The sequence below is a fragment of the Danio aesculapii genome, chromosome 21 (genome assembly GCF_903798145.1).
Source record: "Danio aesculapii chromosome 21, fDanAes4.1, whole genome shotgun sequence".
In the NCBI taxonomy this organism is placed as follows: domain Eukaryota; kingdom Metazoa; phylum Chordata; class Actinopteri; order Cypriniformes; family Danionidae; genus Danio; species Danio aesculapii.
The window spans coordinates 29,086,149-29,104,660 of NC_079455.1; the positions used below are offsets into that span (position 1 = coordinate 29,086,149).

The window sequence follows — 18,512 nt, forward strand, 5'->3', positions numbered from 1 at the left end:
TGTCTGATGAAGAGCCGGTGTGCTCGAAACGTTACACACCTCGTATCAGCCTTTTTAATTTAATACATTTTTATTTTTGGAGCTTTAGTGTTGTTCCCTTTTTGAATATATCAAAGATGAGGCCAAAGATTCCATTTTTGGTCAACATTTTTGGTCAAGGTAATAAAAAAAAGATGCATAACTTTAATGGTTCTAATAATATTTCTATGGTTATATTCTATGGTTATATATTTCTAATTATGGGTGCAATTATGCAAATCATAATATGGTTATTCCACCAAACATTTATGAAACTTGTCACTTTTCTAATTTTTTTATGCAAAAGAACATTTTAGTTTATGCAAATGGAATGAAAAACAGTATAAATGGTGATATGGTTTTGTGTTCGAGTAAAAAAAAAAATTGTTTTATTCTGTGAACTGCTGTTGACATTTCCTTCAACTTTAAGATACAAAATGTAATTTACACTCTCCCTCTCCCCCCTTTTTTAGGCTTAAAATGACAAATAAAGTGTCTTATTGATTATATAAAAGTATATGTGATCATACTAATATTTATTACATACTAATTATTATTATTATTTTTAATTAATTAAGAAATTATGTTAACAAATGCAATAGTATCTGAATGCAGCCTTTATGGTGCAAGCTGAGATTGCATTGCTCAGAGATGCAATGTCAGACACTGCATTCAATGGAGCAATGGAGGTGAGCACATTAAAAAGCATTGGATCTGCAACAAGTCTGCAGCCAGACCGCTCTCAACAAATGGGTAAAAAAAGAGAGTACCAAAGTATAACTTTTTAAATTGGATATTAATTATTTGGTTTCAATTTGATGCTTAAGCTATTTTAATATGTAATCAAATGTTTATTGTTTTAAATATCTGACACCTTTTTTGATATCAAAACTATTGTTACACAGACCAGTGAATGTCTATGTAATCAAATGTTTATTGTTTTAAATATCTGACACATTTTTTGATATCAAAACTATTGTTACACAAATAGACCAGTGAATGTCTATGTGATCAACTGTTTTAAATATCTGACAAAATGTTTGTTGTTTTGATATCTAAACTATCATTGCACAGATAGACCAGTGAACGTCTTCTTTAAACTAATTTTAAAATTTATGACATGGTAATCTGTTTTCCCAATTCTATCATAACTTCATAACATAAAGGTCTAGGAATAGCAGTAGTAGGTAATACAGTAACCTATAAATCTCAGTTTTCACTTGTTTTCACCAGTTCACTCTGATTGGCCAGTGAGATGACGTCCCGCTGACGTATGTGTGCCTGTCTAACTTTTCATCTTGACAATAAGATCAGAGAGTAGAGTCGCATTACAGCAGCCGCGTTTCATGGGAAAGCAGCCGAAAATGGTTCGCTTCTGACAGGCCACCAAACGTTGGATATACTTTGCTTTCCGTCGAGACGGTTTTTTACACTTTGGTTTGAAAACGTTGTTCCTGGAGATTAAGGAAGCTACAAGTGGTCGGAGGAAAACTCGGAAAACACGCCATCGTAGGATGGGCAAATCCGCAGCTATGAAAGCCATGGTAGGGAATCTTTCCCGTTTTGTTCGCGATAACTGTTGAGCAGTGTCTAGTTTTTAATGTATGTCTATTGGAATGTATTGTTGGTCAACACTATTCTGTAGGCTACTTTGTCGCAAATGTGAATGTGTATTCCTGGTGTTATCGCTCGTGTCGCCTTGAATGCTGTTAAGAAAGTCCGTGTCGACGACTATACAACTAGTAGTAAAACTTTTCAGTCGGTTTTATGCTGTGTTTTGGTTTTCTTGAATATAATTTCACTTGATTTAACTTTTTTTTTGCTTTATATGTGAAAACCTTTGATGATAGATAGATAGATAGATAGATAGATAGATAGATAGATAGATAGATAGATAGATAGATAGATAGATAGATAGATAGATAGATGGATAGATAGATCACTGATAATGTACATTGTCACACTGTACTTCAGTATATATTAAGTGCTGATATGTTATTGTTGTGATTCACACTTCTATCGATATACCTATATGAATATTTGAAAAGCGCTATGTTTTCATATTCTGCTTAAATTACAAGGCTAATGTCTGAACATCTTTGTTAACGCTTGTCAACACTTGTTGAGTTTGTAATGAAAGTCATGTGTGGTTTTAAAAGTAGAAGTAACAAACAGGCTGTCTTAACCTACCTACCTACCTGCCTGCTTAGGCATTGATTTTGGGCATTGATTTCACCTAAGATGTCAAAAAGTGCTGTCTTGGTAATTTTTGGCACAATGTCTTATGGTCATGATTTTAATTATTTTAATATTTTTTATGATAAACAGTAGTAATAATATAACTATAATAATAATAATATAATATTTGTGACAATTGTTAAATAGTCATTGCTACTACAAAGAAAATGCTATATATATATATATATATATATATATATATATATATATATATATATATATATATATATATATATATATATATAATTATTTTTTTATTTTTTTTGTGACAATTTTTTTTTACTTGAAATATTAAGTGGTTAAGCTACATTATAAATCAATTATTGTAATAGTACTGTAGGCAATATTTTATTTAGATTTTTTTTTTTTTTTTTTTTTTTTGACTATTTAGTAACATCAATAAAGGCTACATCAATAAAATATCATATAATAATAATAATAATAATAATAATAATAATAATACTAATAATAATAATCAAATTAAAATAATTTATTTTTAAATACAATTAGTTTAAATTTTTTTTATAAAATAATTAATTTATAAAATATTTATAGTGAATTATTTATGAAATAATGACAAAACAATAATATTATTATTAATAGTGGTAGTGTTTTATTTATATAAATTTGGTTATTTGTTTACAACTATTAAATATTGTAAATGTGTTAATAAAATAATAATTTAATAATTAAAAAAATATGTATATGTATTCTTTGCAATATGGAAAATATATTTTCTTTTACTATTTGGGGTTCTATCATATTAATAAATAATTTTGTTTAAATGTGCACGGTTCACCAAATAGTTAATTATTAGAAAAGAGAAAATACCAGCAGAAGCGATTCTCAGACTATCTCAGCTAGTTCTCAGTCTTCTCTTCTCTTATGAACCTGGTCTTGTGCAAGTTTTCTAAGAGTAGAGCCAGTGTTAAGTCTATCCCACATTGAAAGAGCCATTCACTGCCCTTCTGTTGGTTTTTCCAGCTCTGCGCTGCCAAAAGTGGCACTATAAAAACGCTTCACTGCCTGAATGGCGAGACTCACCTTTAAAACTTTCCCTGGAGTCCAGAGCCATGCTCGACTCATACTGTATATCTTTAACTTAAAACAGCACTGTTTTTCTAAAGCAGTGACTTTCAAGATCATTGCCAGTCTGTTAAAATGACACAATATAGCTGTTGAATGTAGGACACTAACTGAAAATTTCCACCCCAGAGTGCTATTTATTACAAGATTTCTGATCTTTTGTGATTGAGACATGATTAAGATAATGGTTGTGGTATAAATCAAAGTGAGCGAAGTTACCAGATATGGTTCTTCAAATGATAAAGTGGTATTAGAACCATTTAATGACTGAATGTAATGACTAATATACAATGTGTCAGTGATTCTGTCTCAGATGTACACACTAATGAGTCAATGTGGGCAAAGGGTTTTCGTTACTGTAAGAGGGTTCTTTTTTCCCGCCAAATACACAGAAAAAAATTATTTATTAGATTTATATATATACAGTATATTTTTAAGGTAAGTGGTTGCAAACAATTTATATGGGCTAAATTAAAACAAATGAAGTTGAACATTACTAAATGTAATTAGTTTGTTTAAGTTCAGCCCATATAAATAGTTTGCAACCAGTTACCTAAAAAAAAATAAATAATTAAATAAAAAATCCATTTTTATTTGTGGTATATTGTGCAAAATATCTGGAGAATATGACATTTTAAAGGCTCTTATAGATAAAATTTCATTATATTATATTTAGCTATGTACCAGTTGAGTTAGATGATTTGCTAATCTATTTTAGATAATTAATGATTTGATAATGGATGCAACACAAACCAGCAATCCTGGACATTAAACTGATGCCCCTTACTGTTTTTCCAAATCATAATATCAGAGAGTTATTACTAATGACACCCATGCCTATTAATAATGTGGACAGATGTAAAAGTTTATTCACAATCAATCACAATCTAATGGTCCTCCTAACTAGTGGTCTGATTTGCTCTCTTAACAACCCCTCTTTCCCATAAACCCCAGGTGACTTTGAAGCCTGAATTTGTTTATTGAAATGACAGGGCTGAGATTGTTTGCAACACGACTGTTTATTCAAGCTATAAACTTTGCTAAGTTACGAGTCTGCTCTGGTGGCCGGTTGCTAGATGAAGATAGCTCATCCTTGCCAGTCGGCATAGCTCGCGCATTCCTAGGCAAGTGAGAGCGGATGAGGGAGGGGGTGGACGGAGGCGTACGGCTCCCACTGTAAACTTCCTGTCAACGCAGATGCCAGTGACAGGAATCAGATCTTTTGTGTGCTCTTTCCACCCACAGTCACAAGCGCTTTGCATACAATGAATAAGCGCTTGCATGTTCTTGGGATTTCTCGGGATTCTTAACAGATGTGTAATTAAAAAAAATATTTGAGCACACTGAGTCAGAAATTTTTGCTTGTCATGCTAAAAATTAGTCAGACGCAGAAACGTAACTGAGACTGAAGCATATTAATTATTTAAAGGAACTAAAGTCTTCAACAATCCCTATACTTAATATAGGAAATAAATGAGGAGATATTGGGTCCATCTAATATATATATATATATATATATATATATATATATATATATATATATATATATATATATATATATATATATATATATATATATATATATATATATATATATATATATATATATATATATATATATATATATATATATATATATATATATATAATTACAATTTCACCAGATGACTAAAATCGCTTTATTTGTAAAAAAATTTTACTCTTATTGGGATGATTTTGAAGATCTGTCCTGTCTTTTTTTAAAATGGCAAGGAAAGGAGGACATATTGGGTCCATCTCATACTGAGAATGTGTACACTGAAAAAAATGATTCAAAGATGATTCCTTGGATTTACTAAATTAGGGGAAAATTAAATTAATTTTTAGGTTAAGGGGTTGTAAACAATTTATTTGGGCTGAATTTAATCAAACGAATTAAGTTAAACATTACTCAATTTAATTTGTTTGTTTAAATTCAACCCAATTAAATTGTTTGCAACAGTTTTGCAGACATTATTTTTTGAAGGAAAATGAAGGATTATCCTATGCCATTTATAGTTTGCTATTTGAGAATGTGGATCAGTTTGATGATTAACTAGATATTTATTAAAAACCAAATGACTAATTGATCCTAAGCTAGCAGTATGTGTAAGTTATGGACATGGACACACATCAAACAGTGTTGTTGGAAAGTTGCTCAGTAGGCATTAAAACGATTTGGAAATTACCATTGACTTGTATGGTGGCTCTGAATAAGTGCTGCCATAAAATGAGTAAAAACTGACATTGTGATTTTTAGTTTTTTTTGCAATATATATATTGCAATTTGAATATATTTTAACCAGGTACTTATAATGGCTATATTAACTTATAATTAGATTGATTGGGTGGATTTTGAAGGGAATTTGTCTACATAAAATACAATAAACAGATTACAAGCATAGATGAATACAATCAAGAAAATGTGCTAATTAAATAAACAGTTCTTTATGCTTTTCTGGGGAGTGTAAAAGCATTCAGGTAGATAAATGAAATAGTAACCTGTAAATCAACATAACACAGCATAGTCTTCATTGCATATATTGTAGGGCTGAACAATATTATCATTTGAGCATGTATATCGATATGTGTTAATCCACAATAGTCGTTTAAAACATCGCAGGATTAGATTATTTATTGAATATTAAAAGATAAAGATGTCATTAAATATAATTTTTATGCTAATGAATTCAATTATTTGTACAGAGATGACTGTTATTTTACGTTTAATTGTTACAGTTTTGTATTTGAAAACCGTTTTAATACTTTTTTTTTAATTTCACTAACGCACTACGAAGAAAAAGACTTGATCTAGTTTAATAAAATCTTTCCAAATAGAGCTATTCAAATCATCTGGTGAAATTCTATTTATTTCGCAATATATATCTCAGCAAGTAGTGCTTGCTACTGATGCAAAAAAAATTATACACCAGATGAAAAGTTCTGAAGGTAGTGTGTAAACTGGGGGTACCAAACTTTTTCTTATGAAGGGCCAAAAAAATTAGTTTGAGGGGGCTGGGCCAAAGGTAAATATACCAAACTAAATTAAAGCTGCCATAGTAAATTCCTAATTTATTAATATTGGAAAAAAATACTTCAATCGTATTAATAATTGTTTTTTTTTTACATTTTATAATGAACTTACAATAAAAACATAATCAAACACTATTATAATACAATGGTGTTCAATGCTAAATACACAAGTCAAGCTGAACCTGCCTTTGCCTTGATTTGCTCCTTGATGTCTTGTGTATTGTCCTCCATCTTTGAGTGACAGTTTACATTTTTAAAAATCTGATTCATGCACAAAATTTAATTGAAACATTTCGTTTCAGTTGACTTTTTTGTAGATCAACAATTAAACAAACAAACAAACAAACAAAAGGTTACGTTAAATTAGAAATTACGATCTCTGTTAAAGGCATTTGCTGCAACCTTCATTCTAATTCTTCTCAGATGGGATGGTGGGCCAAATGAAAAGTTACCATGGGCCACTTTGGCTATCGGGCCCTACTTTGGGCATGTCTGATGTAAACAGTTTTTAACGTTCAATGCTTTTTAGATGAGAATTTTGCACTCTTTGTGGAGTCCAAGGACCTTTAGTCCCTGCAGTGATTTGTCTGTCCCTCTGGATTTCTCTCTTTTTTTTGTACCATTCGATGCTATCAGTGTGTGCTCTCCAGGGTGTGGGCATGGACAGGAAGTGTGCACGGTATCTCTCCGAGCGGCCCTGAAATCCAAACAGGACATGTGCTACATACCTCGGGATCCACAAGAAAGACTCCAGATCGCAGTCGACATCCCGCTGCTCGTTAGAAGCCTTTTAAAGCCACTTTCCACCATCAGATGTTTATAGAATCCACATTTACGAGGAGACAGGAAGAGAGAAGTTTGCGTGATGCAATTAAATGCAACACTCATTATCAAAGCAATCAGAGCGACGCGGACGTGTGGGAGTGCAGTGGTTGAAATCGTGCCATATCTGTTTTTTAGTCTATGCTGTAGATTGGCCCACAATAAACAAAGGTCTAGAAGTGTTTATACTCAGATGAGAAGCACATTTATCTTGTTCTCAAGCTTTGCGGCTGTTATTTAAGGATGTTGTTTGGTTGATTGAGTAGTTGACATGAAGTGCTTTAGGAAAGTTTCCATTCAGTCTTTTTTTCTTGGATGTTTCATTTATTTTTGGCTTATATAAAAAAAAGATTTACACCTTTTTTTTGCATAGTTATAGTAGTATGAAGTGTTACCTACTTATTTCAAAATGATATACATGCAGATAAAAATATGCTTGTATATTCCATATTTCTATTTAATTTTATGTATGTATTTATTTTAAAAGTAATAGTATTAATCTATATCATAGGTCTCAAACTGGATTCCTGGAGGGCCGCAGCTCTGCACAGCTTTGCTCCAACCCTAATCAAACACGGCTGATCCAACTAATCAAGGTGTTCAAGACTACTAGAGTATTACTAGACTATTAAGCAGGTGTGAGTTGGAGGTGGATGGAGCTAAACTATGCAGAGCTGTGGCCCTCCAGGAATTGAGTTTGAGACCAATGGTCTATATAATAAATAGAAAATATGTAATCAACAATTGTTAAAGAGTTAAATATAATATATTTAAAGCACACACAATTATTTATTTTATATTATATTATATTATATTATATTATATTATATTATATTATAATTACTTTACCATTGGGTTATTATTATAGTTTTAATGCAGTTTTTTGGCTTATTTTGACTAGGGAGACTACTAGTATACATAATAGGGATTTAATAAAATATAGTGAAAAAAAATATGTAATCAAAAATTATTTAAGAGTTAAAAAAAAACGTAGAAACGGTTTTGGTATTTTGGTGAAAACTTTTGAAAAAGACATTTGCATGGAATTGCTCTATTATATTATATTATATTATATTATATTATATTATATTATATTATATTATATTATATTATATTATATTATATTATATTTACTTCACCATTGGGTTATTATTATTATTTTTTTAATGTAGTTTTTGTGGCTTATATTGACTAGGGAGACTATAGTATAAATAGTAATAAACTGTAGTATAAATATACTGTAAATAATAGGGATTGTTTGCATATATTAATTTAAAATGGCAAATAAGCACAAATGTAAGCATTTATTTATGGTCACTAATACGACCACCATTACGTTGTGCATTCCTAGTCTTTTTTTAATGAATTATAACATCATATAAGCAACAGTTTAAGCTTCTCCTCCTTTGTGACATACCTTGGATTAAAAAAATTAAAAATTGGAAAATAAAGCATAATATTATCCACAGTCAGGAAAATGATGTACGGGTTTGTGGTTAGATTATTATCCTTGCCATTTTGCTCTTGCCTGGAAAGGTGAGGCGTCTGCGAGTGATTCATTTATTTAGTAAAGTATAGCCACACCTGAACCAGAGACGAGCGAACCAGAGATGTGTTACATATATTACAATACGCCTGCTATTCAGCTCCTCTTCTATTCAACCTCCATTGACTCTAGTTAAAAACACTAATAGTGTGCGTTTCTATGTGTGTGTGTGGCCCTATCCAGTGTCCTCAAACAATAATGACCCATCAGTTTGACTTAAAACTGAAGAGTTACTAGCGATCCTTCTCCTTGAAAACAATACCCACTCTCTCTTTTCTTCTTCTGTTTTCTCCATCCATGAATCCACAGGTGAATCACAGATTGGGTGTCCCAGCAAACCCTCTTGAATTAGGGTGTGTGCTTAAATGCAGGAAATTAGATGAGGGTGTTGTGTCTCGCAGAAGCTCATGGATAATGGTGTCAGTTTGTAGTTTGGTCACGCCTTACTGATGTTTTCCATGTGCACGGGAGCGTGGATGGGAGCACTGCTGTAAAATGCTTATCTTGGTGTTTGATGTCAGAGAGCAAAGAGCATTTTTTTTTGAGGAGCTATAAATAGAACAAGAACTTAATAACTTGCTGTCAAGGGACTGGATAGCATTTTCTTTTATTTAGTTTAGTTTTGTGCAATTTTTATTTATTTTACTAACTGGCATACACCTTGCATTATACACTCGTTTTAATAACTCATTTCTAATAACTGATTTATTTTATCCTTGCCATGATGACAGTACATAATATTTTACTAGATATTTTTCAAGACACTTCTATACAGCTCCAGTGACATTTAAAGGTTTAACTAGGTTAATTATATTAACTAGTCAGGTTAGGGTAATTAGATAAGTTATTGTATAACGATGGTTTGTTCTGTAGACTATCGAAAAAATTAAAAGCAACATCTTAAAGCGGCTAATAATTTTGACATTAAAATGGTTTTAAAAAAAAATAAAAGCTGCTTTTATTCTAGCCTAAATTAAACAAGTAAGACTTTTTCCAGAAGAAAAAATATTATCAGACATACTGTAAAAATTTCCTTGCGCTGTTAAACACCATTTGGAAAATATTTAAAAAAAGAAATAAATTTATAATTCTAATTTCAACCATATATAGACACTCTTCTATATATGAGTAATGATAATAATAATAATAATAATAAATGTATTTCACATACTACTAGTAGTAGTAGTAATAATAATAATAATAATTATAATGTAATTCAAATAATTTTAGCATACATCAAGTTTTATTATTTTATTATTATTTTTAAACATTTTAATTATTTTGCAAGTTTAGCTCGCCTAATCCTCTGACTGCGTTTTTGTTATTATTATTATTATTATTATTATTATTATTATTATTATTATTATCATCCAATTTTTTTTTTTACTTTTTATTATATTTGACATTTTTTCAATTAGTTTGCATTCAAATAATTTTTTTTTATATATCTATGTATATTATAGACTATATACATTGATATAATATAAATTACATAATATAAATACAATTTAATTCAACATTTAAAGTGAATCATCACTTTTCATGTTCTTAAACTATTGAACAACAACCATTTGTCTTTGGACAAATTTTGATTGATTGATCCACTTCATATGTTGACTACAATATATTTTTAGCTTATAATAATTGAGAGACGTACAGTTGAAGTCAGAATTATTAGCCCCCCTTTAAATTTTTTTTTTTTTTTTTTTTTTTAATATTTCCCAAATGATGTTTAACAGAGCAAGGAAATTTTCACAGTATGTCTGATAATATTTATTATTTTATAGAAAGTCTTATTTGTTTTATTTCAGCTAGAACAAAAGTTAAAATTATTAAAAAAATTTTAAGGTCAAAATTATTAGCCCCTTTTAGCTATATTTTTTTTCTACAGAACAATTCATCGTTATACAATAACTTGCCTAATTACCCTAACCTGCCTATTTAACCTAATTAACTTAGTTAAGCCTTTAAATGTCATTTTAAGTTGAATAGAAGTGTCTTGAAAAGATCAAATCAAGGCAAAGATAAAATAAATCCGTTATTAGAAATGAGTCATTAAAACTATTATGTTAAGAAATGTGTTGAAAAAACCTTCTCTCTGCTAAACAGAAATGGGGAAAAAATAAACGGGCCTAATAAATCAGGGGGGCTAATAATTCTGACTTCAACTGTATAGTGTTTGCATACTGATTTAAGACTTTCCTGCATTTAAATTAATTTTTTATTAAACATTTTATTTTATTTCATGCATCCTGCGTAATTGAATGCCTTTTACAGCTCTTGAATTACTTTGGCCTGACATTTGCAGATGCCTGAATTAATGTTAACCTTGAATAGGTCAAAGAATGCATTCAGCTTTAAAAAACAGCAGCCGCCACTGAACCTCCTGCTTGTGTGAGTGATGGGAAAGGCATTCGGCACAAAGCCTCCGTCTGATGTGCGCTCGCTGAACTGAGGCTATAGCTAATGAGTGAAGCAGCTCAGTGTGCCTTGGCCTAAAGTCATGGGAATACATTTTTTTCAGCTTTAAAATGCCATCTTACCCCCATTGATTCTGATTTGATCTCAGTTGTTTGTGCAAAGGTTGTTTGTAAGAATTCTGACATAAATGACGCACTTTTAATGATGCATTAGTTTAAAGATTAACTTGATGAGAAGAGAGTGATTATAACAATAAACCCGTTTGACTCGTTTTTCATAATCAAAGGTGCGAGAAAGAAAAGAGACAGTGAGTCATCCAGACTCTAAAGCTTTTCATTGGATGAGACTTTGATCTGTGACGCATAGTGAGGCTGTTTACCTCCTGAAGTTTCCATGGTGAGTTGAGTGAAGAAATGGAAATATTTAATGGTAATTAAATTTGGCAAGGAGGGGTAGGAGGGCATTTTACTCTGGCTGTTGTTGGGATTCACGCTTTTTTTCAGACTCGATCTGTGGCTTTTATCACATTTGTCCCGCCTAACAAAGTTTTGCTGCTCTTCAAAAAAGGAAAGTCACAGTTTAGGTAAATCGAGTATGGCTTTATCAAATTAGTTGTGTCTGTTTGCCCAAACCAGTAATGCAAGACATGAAGTATGCAATCTGGGGTATGCTACTGTTTGTTTGAGAAGAAAATAAGAATGTTATGATCTTAGTCTATTTAAGGGAGATGAACTAATTGTGTATTCTTTCCTTGTGGACTTAAAAGATCCCAGACAACTTGTTGGTTGTATGATGTGGACTAAAGTGGCAATATTTTTGGGGTAAAACAAAATTACATTTTGCTGATTAGTGTAGTAGTGGCTGCTTTAGACTTGTCATTATAGGCATGGGCCAGTATAAGTTTCTGATGGTATGATAACCTTGGATAAAAATATTGGTATTGTGAATCACAGTATTTTAATTACCGCTCTAAAATATGTTGTTTTAAATGTCTGGGTAAAAAAACAACAAAAAAATTTCCCCATTGAACACAATATATTTTATTTTAAGAAACATTTAAATTATTTTTATGTGGAGGGTCCTTTTCAGCTGGAGATACTGTTCTCTAAAAAACTAAATAAAATAGTTGTAAAAATCATTTAAAAAAAGAAACGTACCGAAGGAATGGTATAACAAAAATTTTTGGCAGTTTTAAAACCTTGACTTTTCCAAACCGCAGTAAACCTTGAAAACTGTTATCGTTCCATGCCTACTTGTCATGGGTAAATGAATATGATGCTGAAACTGCCAGTAGGTGGCAGCAATTTATTGTCTTAACGAGTGATTAATTTAATCTAGGGCTGGGCGATTCATCGAAATGAAATTGCGAATGTGTTTAAGTAAAGCTGTAATTTTAATTATGCCCATCTTGTCAGGGAAACACGGTTCTGTGAAATCTTCTCCAAAGGCTAAAGGGCGCCGTCAAGCTGAAACCTTCAATACCCACCAAGAAGATCCAATTGCTTTAATTCAACAAGACTTCGAACACCCGACTGAAGTTATGAAGTGAATTTAGAGTAAAAATATTTAATAGTATGTGGTATGTTCATGTGCTTTCAGATTTAGAGCATTTACCACAGAGCTACAGTTCACTGAGAAACAATGTTGTTATCAGAGAACGATTACCTCAATTTGATCATTGTCCGATTATATTAACTTTGATTTCATTTTGAATGGAATTTTTCGTGGCTTTTCAGTGAACTACGACTAGTAGTAAATGTTGCTCCATCTCGAATCACATGTGGGAGATTTATTAGGACTGCCTCTACTGATAAAATCAGCTTGAAAATCACCTTTGATTAAATGTCCAATTTTTTGGCCAAAATGGCTCATTTGTTTTGAAAACAAGGGGCATCGGAATGGATGGTTTTATTTCATATGAATGGAATCGGAGCAAACTACTTTGAAGGTTTTTTTTTTTTTTTTTTTTTTTACTGTCACATGATCTACGAGTGGCATGTGCATAGCTTTAAGTAAAATGCGTAAAATTTCAGCTTGCACCCATACACAGATATTTTTTGCTTTCTTAGTTTAAATTAAAGTGCCATTCCAGCAGCTGCATACCCTTTTCAGGTAGTAAACTTTGTAAATAGAAGTGGGTGATTTGGCCTAAAATCATGATCTTGATTAATTGAACATTTTGACTCGATAACGATTAATGAATGAACCCTCATAGTTCACTGACAAGTTCTATTCAGTAAATATGCTCACATATTACAAGTGAGCGATTTCTGAATTAAGGCTGCATCTTGATTTTAAAAATATTAAAGGAAACATAATCTAATATCTGTGATTTATTGAACATCAATGTTGAACAACTGAAATAAAAACACACATTGCCTAAAATAAACTCTCTGAATGAAAATTGCCATCTCAAGCCATCTCTGGCCATCTCATGTGAGTTGCAGAGAGCTAGCTGCCAGCTAAGAGATCAGACCAGAGAACAGATGTCACGTGACTCTTTATGCGGTAGGGAAATTAATAAAAAAAAATTGACCTTGAAAAATTAGATCGATTATAAGTTCTGAATGTCAATTTCAGTTACATTTTGATTAATCGCCCAGCCCTAATGGTAAATCTTGTAAATTGTCAAATTTTATCTACGCAACTAATCCATAATCTGTAATAACAAAAGACAATACTCAATAAAACTTTAATTAATATTTAGTTTTTTTGTTTTGTCACCCAACAAAGGAACAAGATGACCTTTTAGGTACCCAAATTTGTGTTGATTTATATTGGCCACCTTCAGTTTGCTCTTCGTCCTCCAGCCAACGCTGAGACATAATTGTGATGTCGACACACTAAAAGGCTCTATTCAACATGCTTTTTGTTTGTTTATTTTTTTTATGCAAATTGAGTCACATACTCTCTAATGTCAACTCATACATCACAAAACCAACAATCACGTCATTATAGTAGATGCTAAATATCACAGACACCTACTCTTTAACCACACAACAGGTTGTACGTCGGGTATCGTGCTGATTTGCAGATGTGGTTTACACAGGAAGGGCACTATAAGTTTTAAATCCTTTTTTTTTCTTTTTTTTTTTTTTTGCTGTCATTGTCTCTGTCTGTCTCTCTCGTCCCCTCTTCCGCTTTCTAAAGGAAAGAGATTAGCACAGTCCTGTCTGCCTGCCGTTCACTGTGCTCTTTATTAACAGGAGACAGAAAAGCCACAGGAAATGTGAAATGTGGAAGGCTGTGCTGTCGTGGCTTTCTCTGGCTAATAATATCCTCCCACGCTCACTCAGGACAGCAGGCCGCCCGCCTGATCTCTCAGCTGAAACTCCGTCACCTCCACGGGACACTTGCTTGGCTGGAGGCTTCACAATATGCAGGGTCTTATGAAATACCTTGGATTTATTTATTTACTTTTTACATCCAGTTTTACTCTGTGTTTTCCACATACGTGTTTTATAGTTGTCATTATAACTATATAAGTATTGCAGTTAGACAATCACACACACTAGTTTATATTGCGATTAAATTTGGTGTACAGCACTAGTTTAGATTTATTCATCTAAAATACGCAGTCATCTGTGACATTCTGCACTATACATTTCATTCCGTTTTTATGAGTGTATATAATGCGATTCCATCCCCTGTTTTCCACATTCATGAAAACATGGGGCCCTAAATATGTGGTCAGTGTGTGGTTTGGGATTGTGATGCAACTGGAATAGTGGTGAAACTTGACGTTACCAGATTCGTGAAGAAAATATTGCATTATTTGAAGGATTACATGGCTAGTAAATCATTGTGTGGCTTGTTGTCTGCAGAGATTGCTTGAGTTTGCTCTCATTAATGTGTGTGTGTGTGTGTCTCTGTGGCCCAGCATGAAGCTGAACTCCAAATGAAGCCTCCACATTGTCTGACTGTTTCCTGTGTTCCCCGAGAGGAGCCGTTTACAGATTTTCACACGCTCATACCCAAGATGCATGTGTGTGTGTCTGTGTGAGTGCCGGCATATGATCTGTGGTTAAGGTAGAGTTCATGAGTGTGTGTGTGAGACTTATATTGCAATAAAGGGCAGCTGTGGCCTCTCTCAAGAATGCTGTGTTTTGAAAGCACTTTTTTTTTTGCGATTGTTGCAGAGTTGAGTGTGTGTGTGTTTGGTTCTTGTGATCTCATTCCAGCGAGTTTGTTACAAAGGTGAATCTTTCTGCACTGAATCATCTGATTTGCTTTCAGTTTTCCCCCCTTAAAGGCACAGAGTCCTGGCAGTTAGTAAATGTATTTGTAGTGGAAATTTGCAGTATTTGAAATATTTATTTTGCATTGCTAATTACATAAACAGAATATTATATGTAAGATAAGAGATGGAAGATGAGTACACATTTTCAAAAAGGCACTATATATTAGGGCTGCAGTATAAATCGTTTCAGCATCGATATCGCAGTGTGCACATCCACAATAATTGCAAAAAAATGCAATGTTAAGTCTGGATTATAGTTGACAAGGAGCCACAGAATTGTAATTAATTACTGTATTTATATGAAATTTATATGAAATTTATACAACTTATGCAACAAAAAAAAAAAAAAAAGAATTTTTGTCTTTGTTTCTAGTCCAAAAAATATTTACATTTCAAAGCGAAAACGAGATTATTTTACTCACCCCACTGGCAGATAATTTTGCTCGTTTTAAGGAAACCTCTTAATTTAGTGTTATTTCATTTGGCTTTTAAATAAAAACAATATTTTTTACTTGATCTAAGAATTATTTTTAGATATTTGGACTAGAAATGAGCCAAAGCAAAGTATTTTTTGCATTATGATTATTCAATTTCTGTACCTGAATATTGTTCAACTTCCCAGAAAACCGTCAAATATAGCTTTTCAACTATATTGTGAAACTATTCATATCGCAATATTTATCACAGAAAAATAAATATCGCAATATAAGATTTTTTTATGTCGTGCAGCCCTTCTATATATAGAGTTGTGCTCGAATGTTTGCTTACTCCTTGAAGAATCTATTGAATGTGTATAATTTCAACAAAATAAGAGAGATCATACAAAATGCATGTTATTTTTAATTAGTACTGTCCTGAATAAGCTATTTTACATAAAAGATGTTCACATATAGTTCCCAAACAAAGCAGAAATTATTAAAATAACCCCTGTATGAAACATGAGGAATTAAGAGCTAGGGGGTGAAAACTTTTAAACATGATGAAGATGTTCATGTTTTTCTTAATTTGCTGAAATGTCATAGTTTTGTACTTCCCTTTGGAAATAACAGAACACAATTGCCGTGACACAAATTAAGTGCAATTTACCTTGAACTTCAGATTCCAAAAGTTTTCAGCTCTTAATGCTTTGTGTTTCCTTCTGGAGCATCAGTGAGGGTCCTCTGAATGGGATGTTACTGCTTGAAAGGGTTCAAATCTGGAGAAGATGCTGAAAATCTTGTAACTGTAAATGTTTGCAAGGGGTTATTTTAATCATTTCAGGTAAGTTTTTGTTTAGTGAACTATATGTTTTGTTATTTAATGAGTCCCTAAAGTGAAGTGTAAAAAAAAATAATGAAGACTTCTGCGTTCACACGCGATACTATGTTGTGCACACAGGATACACATTGCACTGCATAGACATGCATATCGCATGCACACAAGTTCCGTATCATGTGCGTATGACAGTATTGCATGCGCTCAATATAGTATCAGTACATATCATGTATGCACAACATAGACATACATATTGCGTGCGCTTGACATGTGTATTGCATTTGCACAACATGCATATCGCATGCACAAGTCACATATATTGCATGCACATGACATAGTATCACATGTGCATGACATAGTATCGCGTGCACACAACAGTTTCATGTATGCCTGGCATAGACATATTTATCACGTCAAGTCTTCATTATTATTATTATTATTATTATTATTATTATTATTATTATTATTATTATTATTGTTTTTTTGCACATGTCACTTTAGTGGCTCCGTAAGGGGCTCCATAGTTATTAGCCCCCTTTAGACATCCACTGTTGTCAAATTCATTGCCTATTTAACCATACTTGCTTAGTTAGCCAAATTAGTTAAGTTATTAAAAGCCTTTTAATTGCTAAATCATAGAATCTTGCCTAATAGCTAGTAAAATAGATTGTACTTTCATAATGGCAAAGACAAAAAAAAATTAGTTATTAAAACTTGTATGTTTAAAAATCTGTGGCACTTTAGAGGTTTTTGCATCTGATCTCTTATCTATATATATATATATATATATATATATATATATATATATATATATATATATATATATATATATATATATATATATATATATATATATATATATATATATATATATATATATATATATATATATATATATACTTCAGCTATGAATCACTCTATATCCTCTATATTCATGTTCAGAATAGTCAATGTGTAAAACCCTGGAATCTGCAGCTAATCTGTGGCACATGATCCCATACGGATCCTGTTCCGGACCACTGGAAATAATGAAGAACGGTGTGTCCTCTCTTAACCGACAGCTCTTACAGAAATCATCTGTTACTCCTGTCTGTCCGTCAGTCCCAATTATCATGCATAATGAAACACACTGTACAGCATGTAGTGCGGATGTAGTCCTAATTGAACACGTACACACCCGCAGCAAACCCTAGCGACTGACGGCCTTATCGGACAATAAAACCTGTGAGATGCCATTGTCAGCTAGCCAAGATTGTGCCAGTTTTTGTGTGCATGTGTGTGTTGTTAGAAAGTGATTTAGTGAAAGTTAGACATCAACATGTAGAAACAGTCGCATCTGGACAATGAAGATCTCAGTACAAATGATTTACAATGTATTTCATTTACAGATCTACAATTAAAAATGCTAAATTTGTGTGTATATGTATAAACAATTCTATATATATTATACACTTAATATTAAATGATAAAATGAAATAAATTTACAGTATATCAATTATTTATGTCATAAATACAATATAATTTTGTACAATTTCAAATTAAAAACCATAAGAGAGAGAAATCGATGCCGTTTATGTGGAAACACGTTGTACTTTTAAACAGTGCAGATTTGATGTTTTTGTCTAATAGTTTGGAGTTGGCAGTGTGCGTTGTAAACTCGATTGTTTAACTGCAGAGGAAGCCAAACACACGTAGAGCTTTCATTCAGGTTTCTTTGGAAGCTTGTGTGTTTCTGTGGTTGTTTATTGTGTGCCGCCACTGGCATTAACGTTCATTCATGAGCTCTCGTGTGACCGGCCGATCTTGGTTACGTTTATTTTGGTGTCCGGCCAATCT

The 18,512-nt window shown here is 32.1% G+C and overlaps 1 protein-coding gene across 1 annotated transcript in view; it reads left to right on the top strand.

Moving 5' to 3' along the window:
* Positions 1-1,314: 1,314 nt before the first annotated feature.
* The window catches only part of tnfrsfa (tumor necrosis factor receptor superfamily, member a), a 47,248-nt gene continuing 30,050 nt past the window's right edge, over positions 1,315-18,512 (top strand). The window contains exon 1 of the mRNA XM_056446288.1: positions 1,315-1,562. Coding sequence (XP_056302263.1) covers positions 1,533-1,562 — 30 coding nt within the window. The 5' untranslated portion in view covers positions 1,315-1,532. The remainder of the gene's footprint in view (positions 1,563-18,512) is intronic.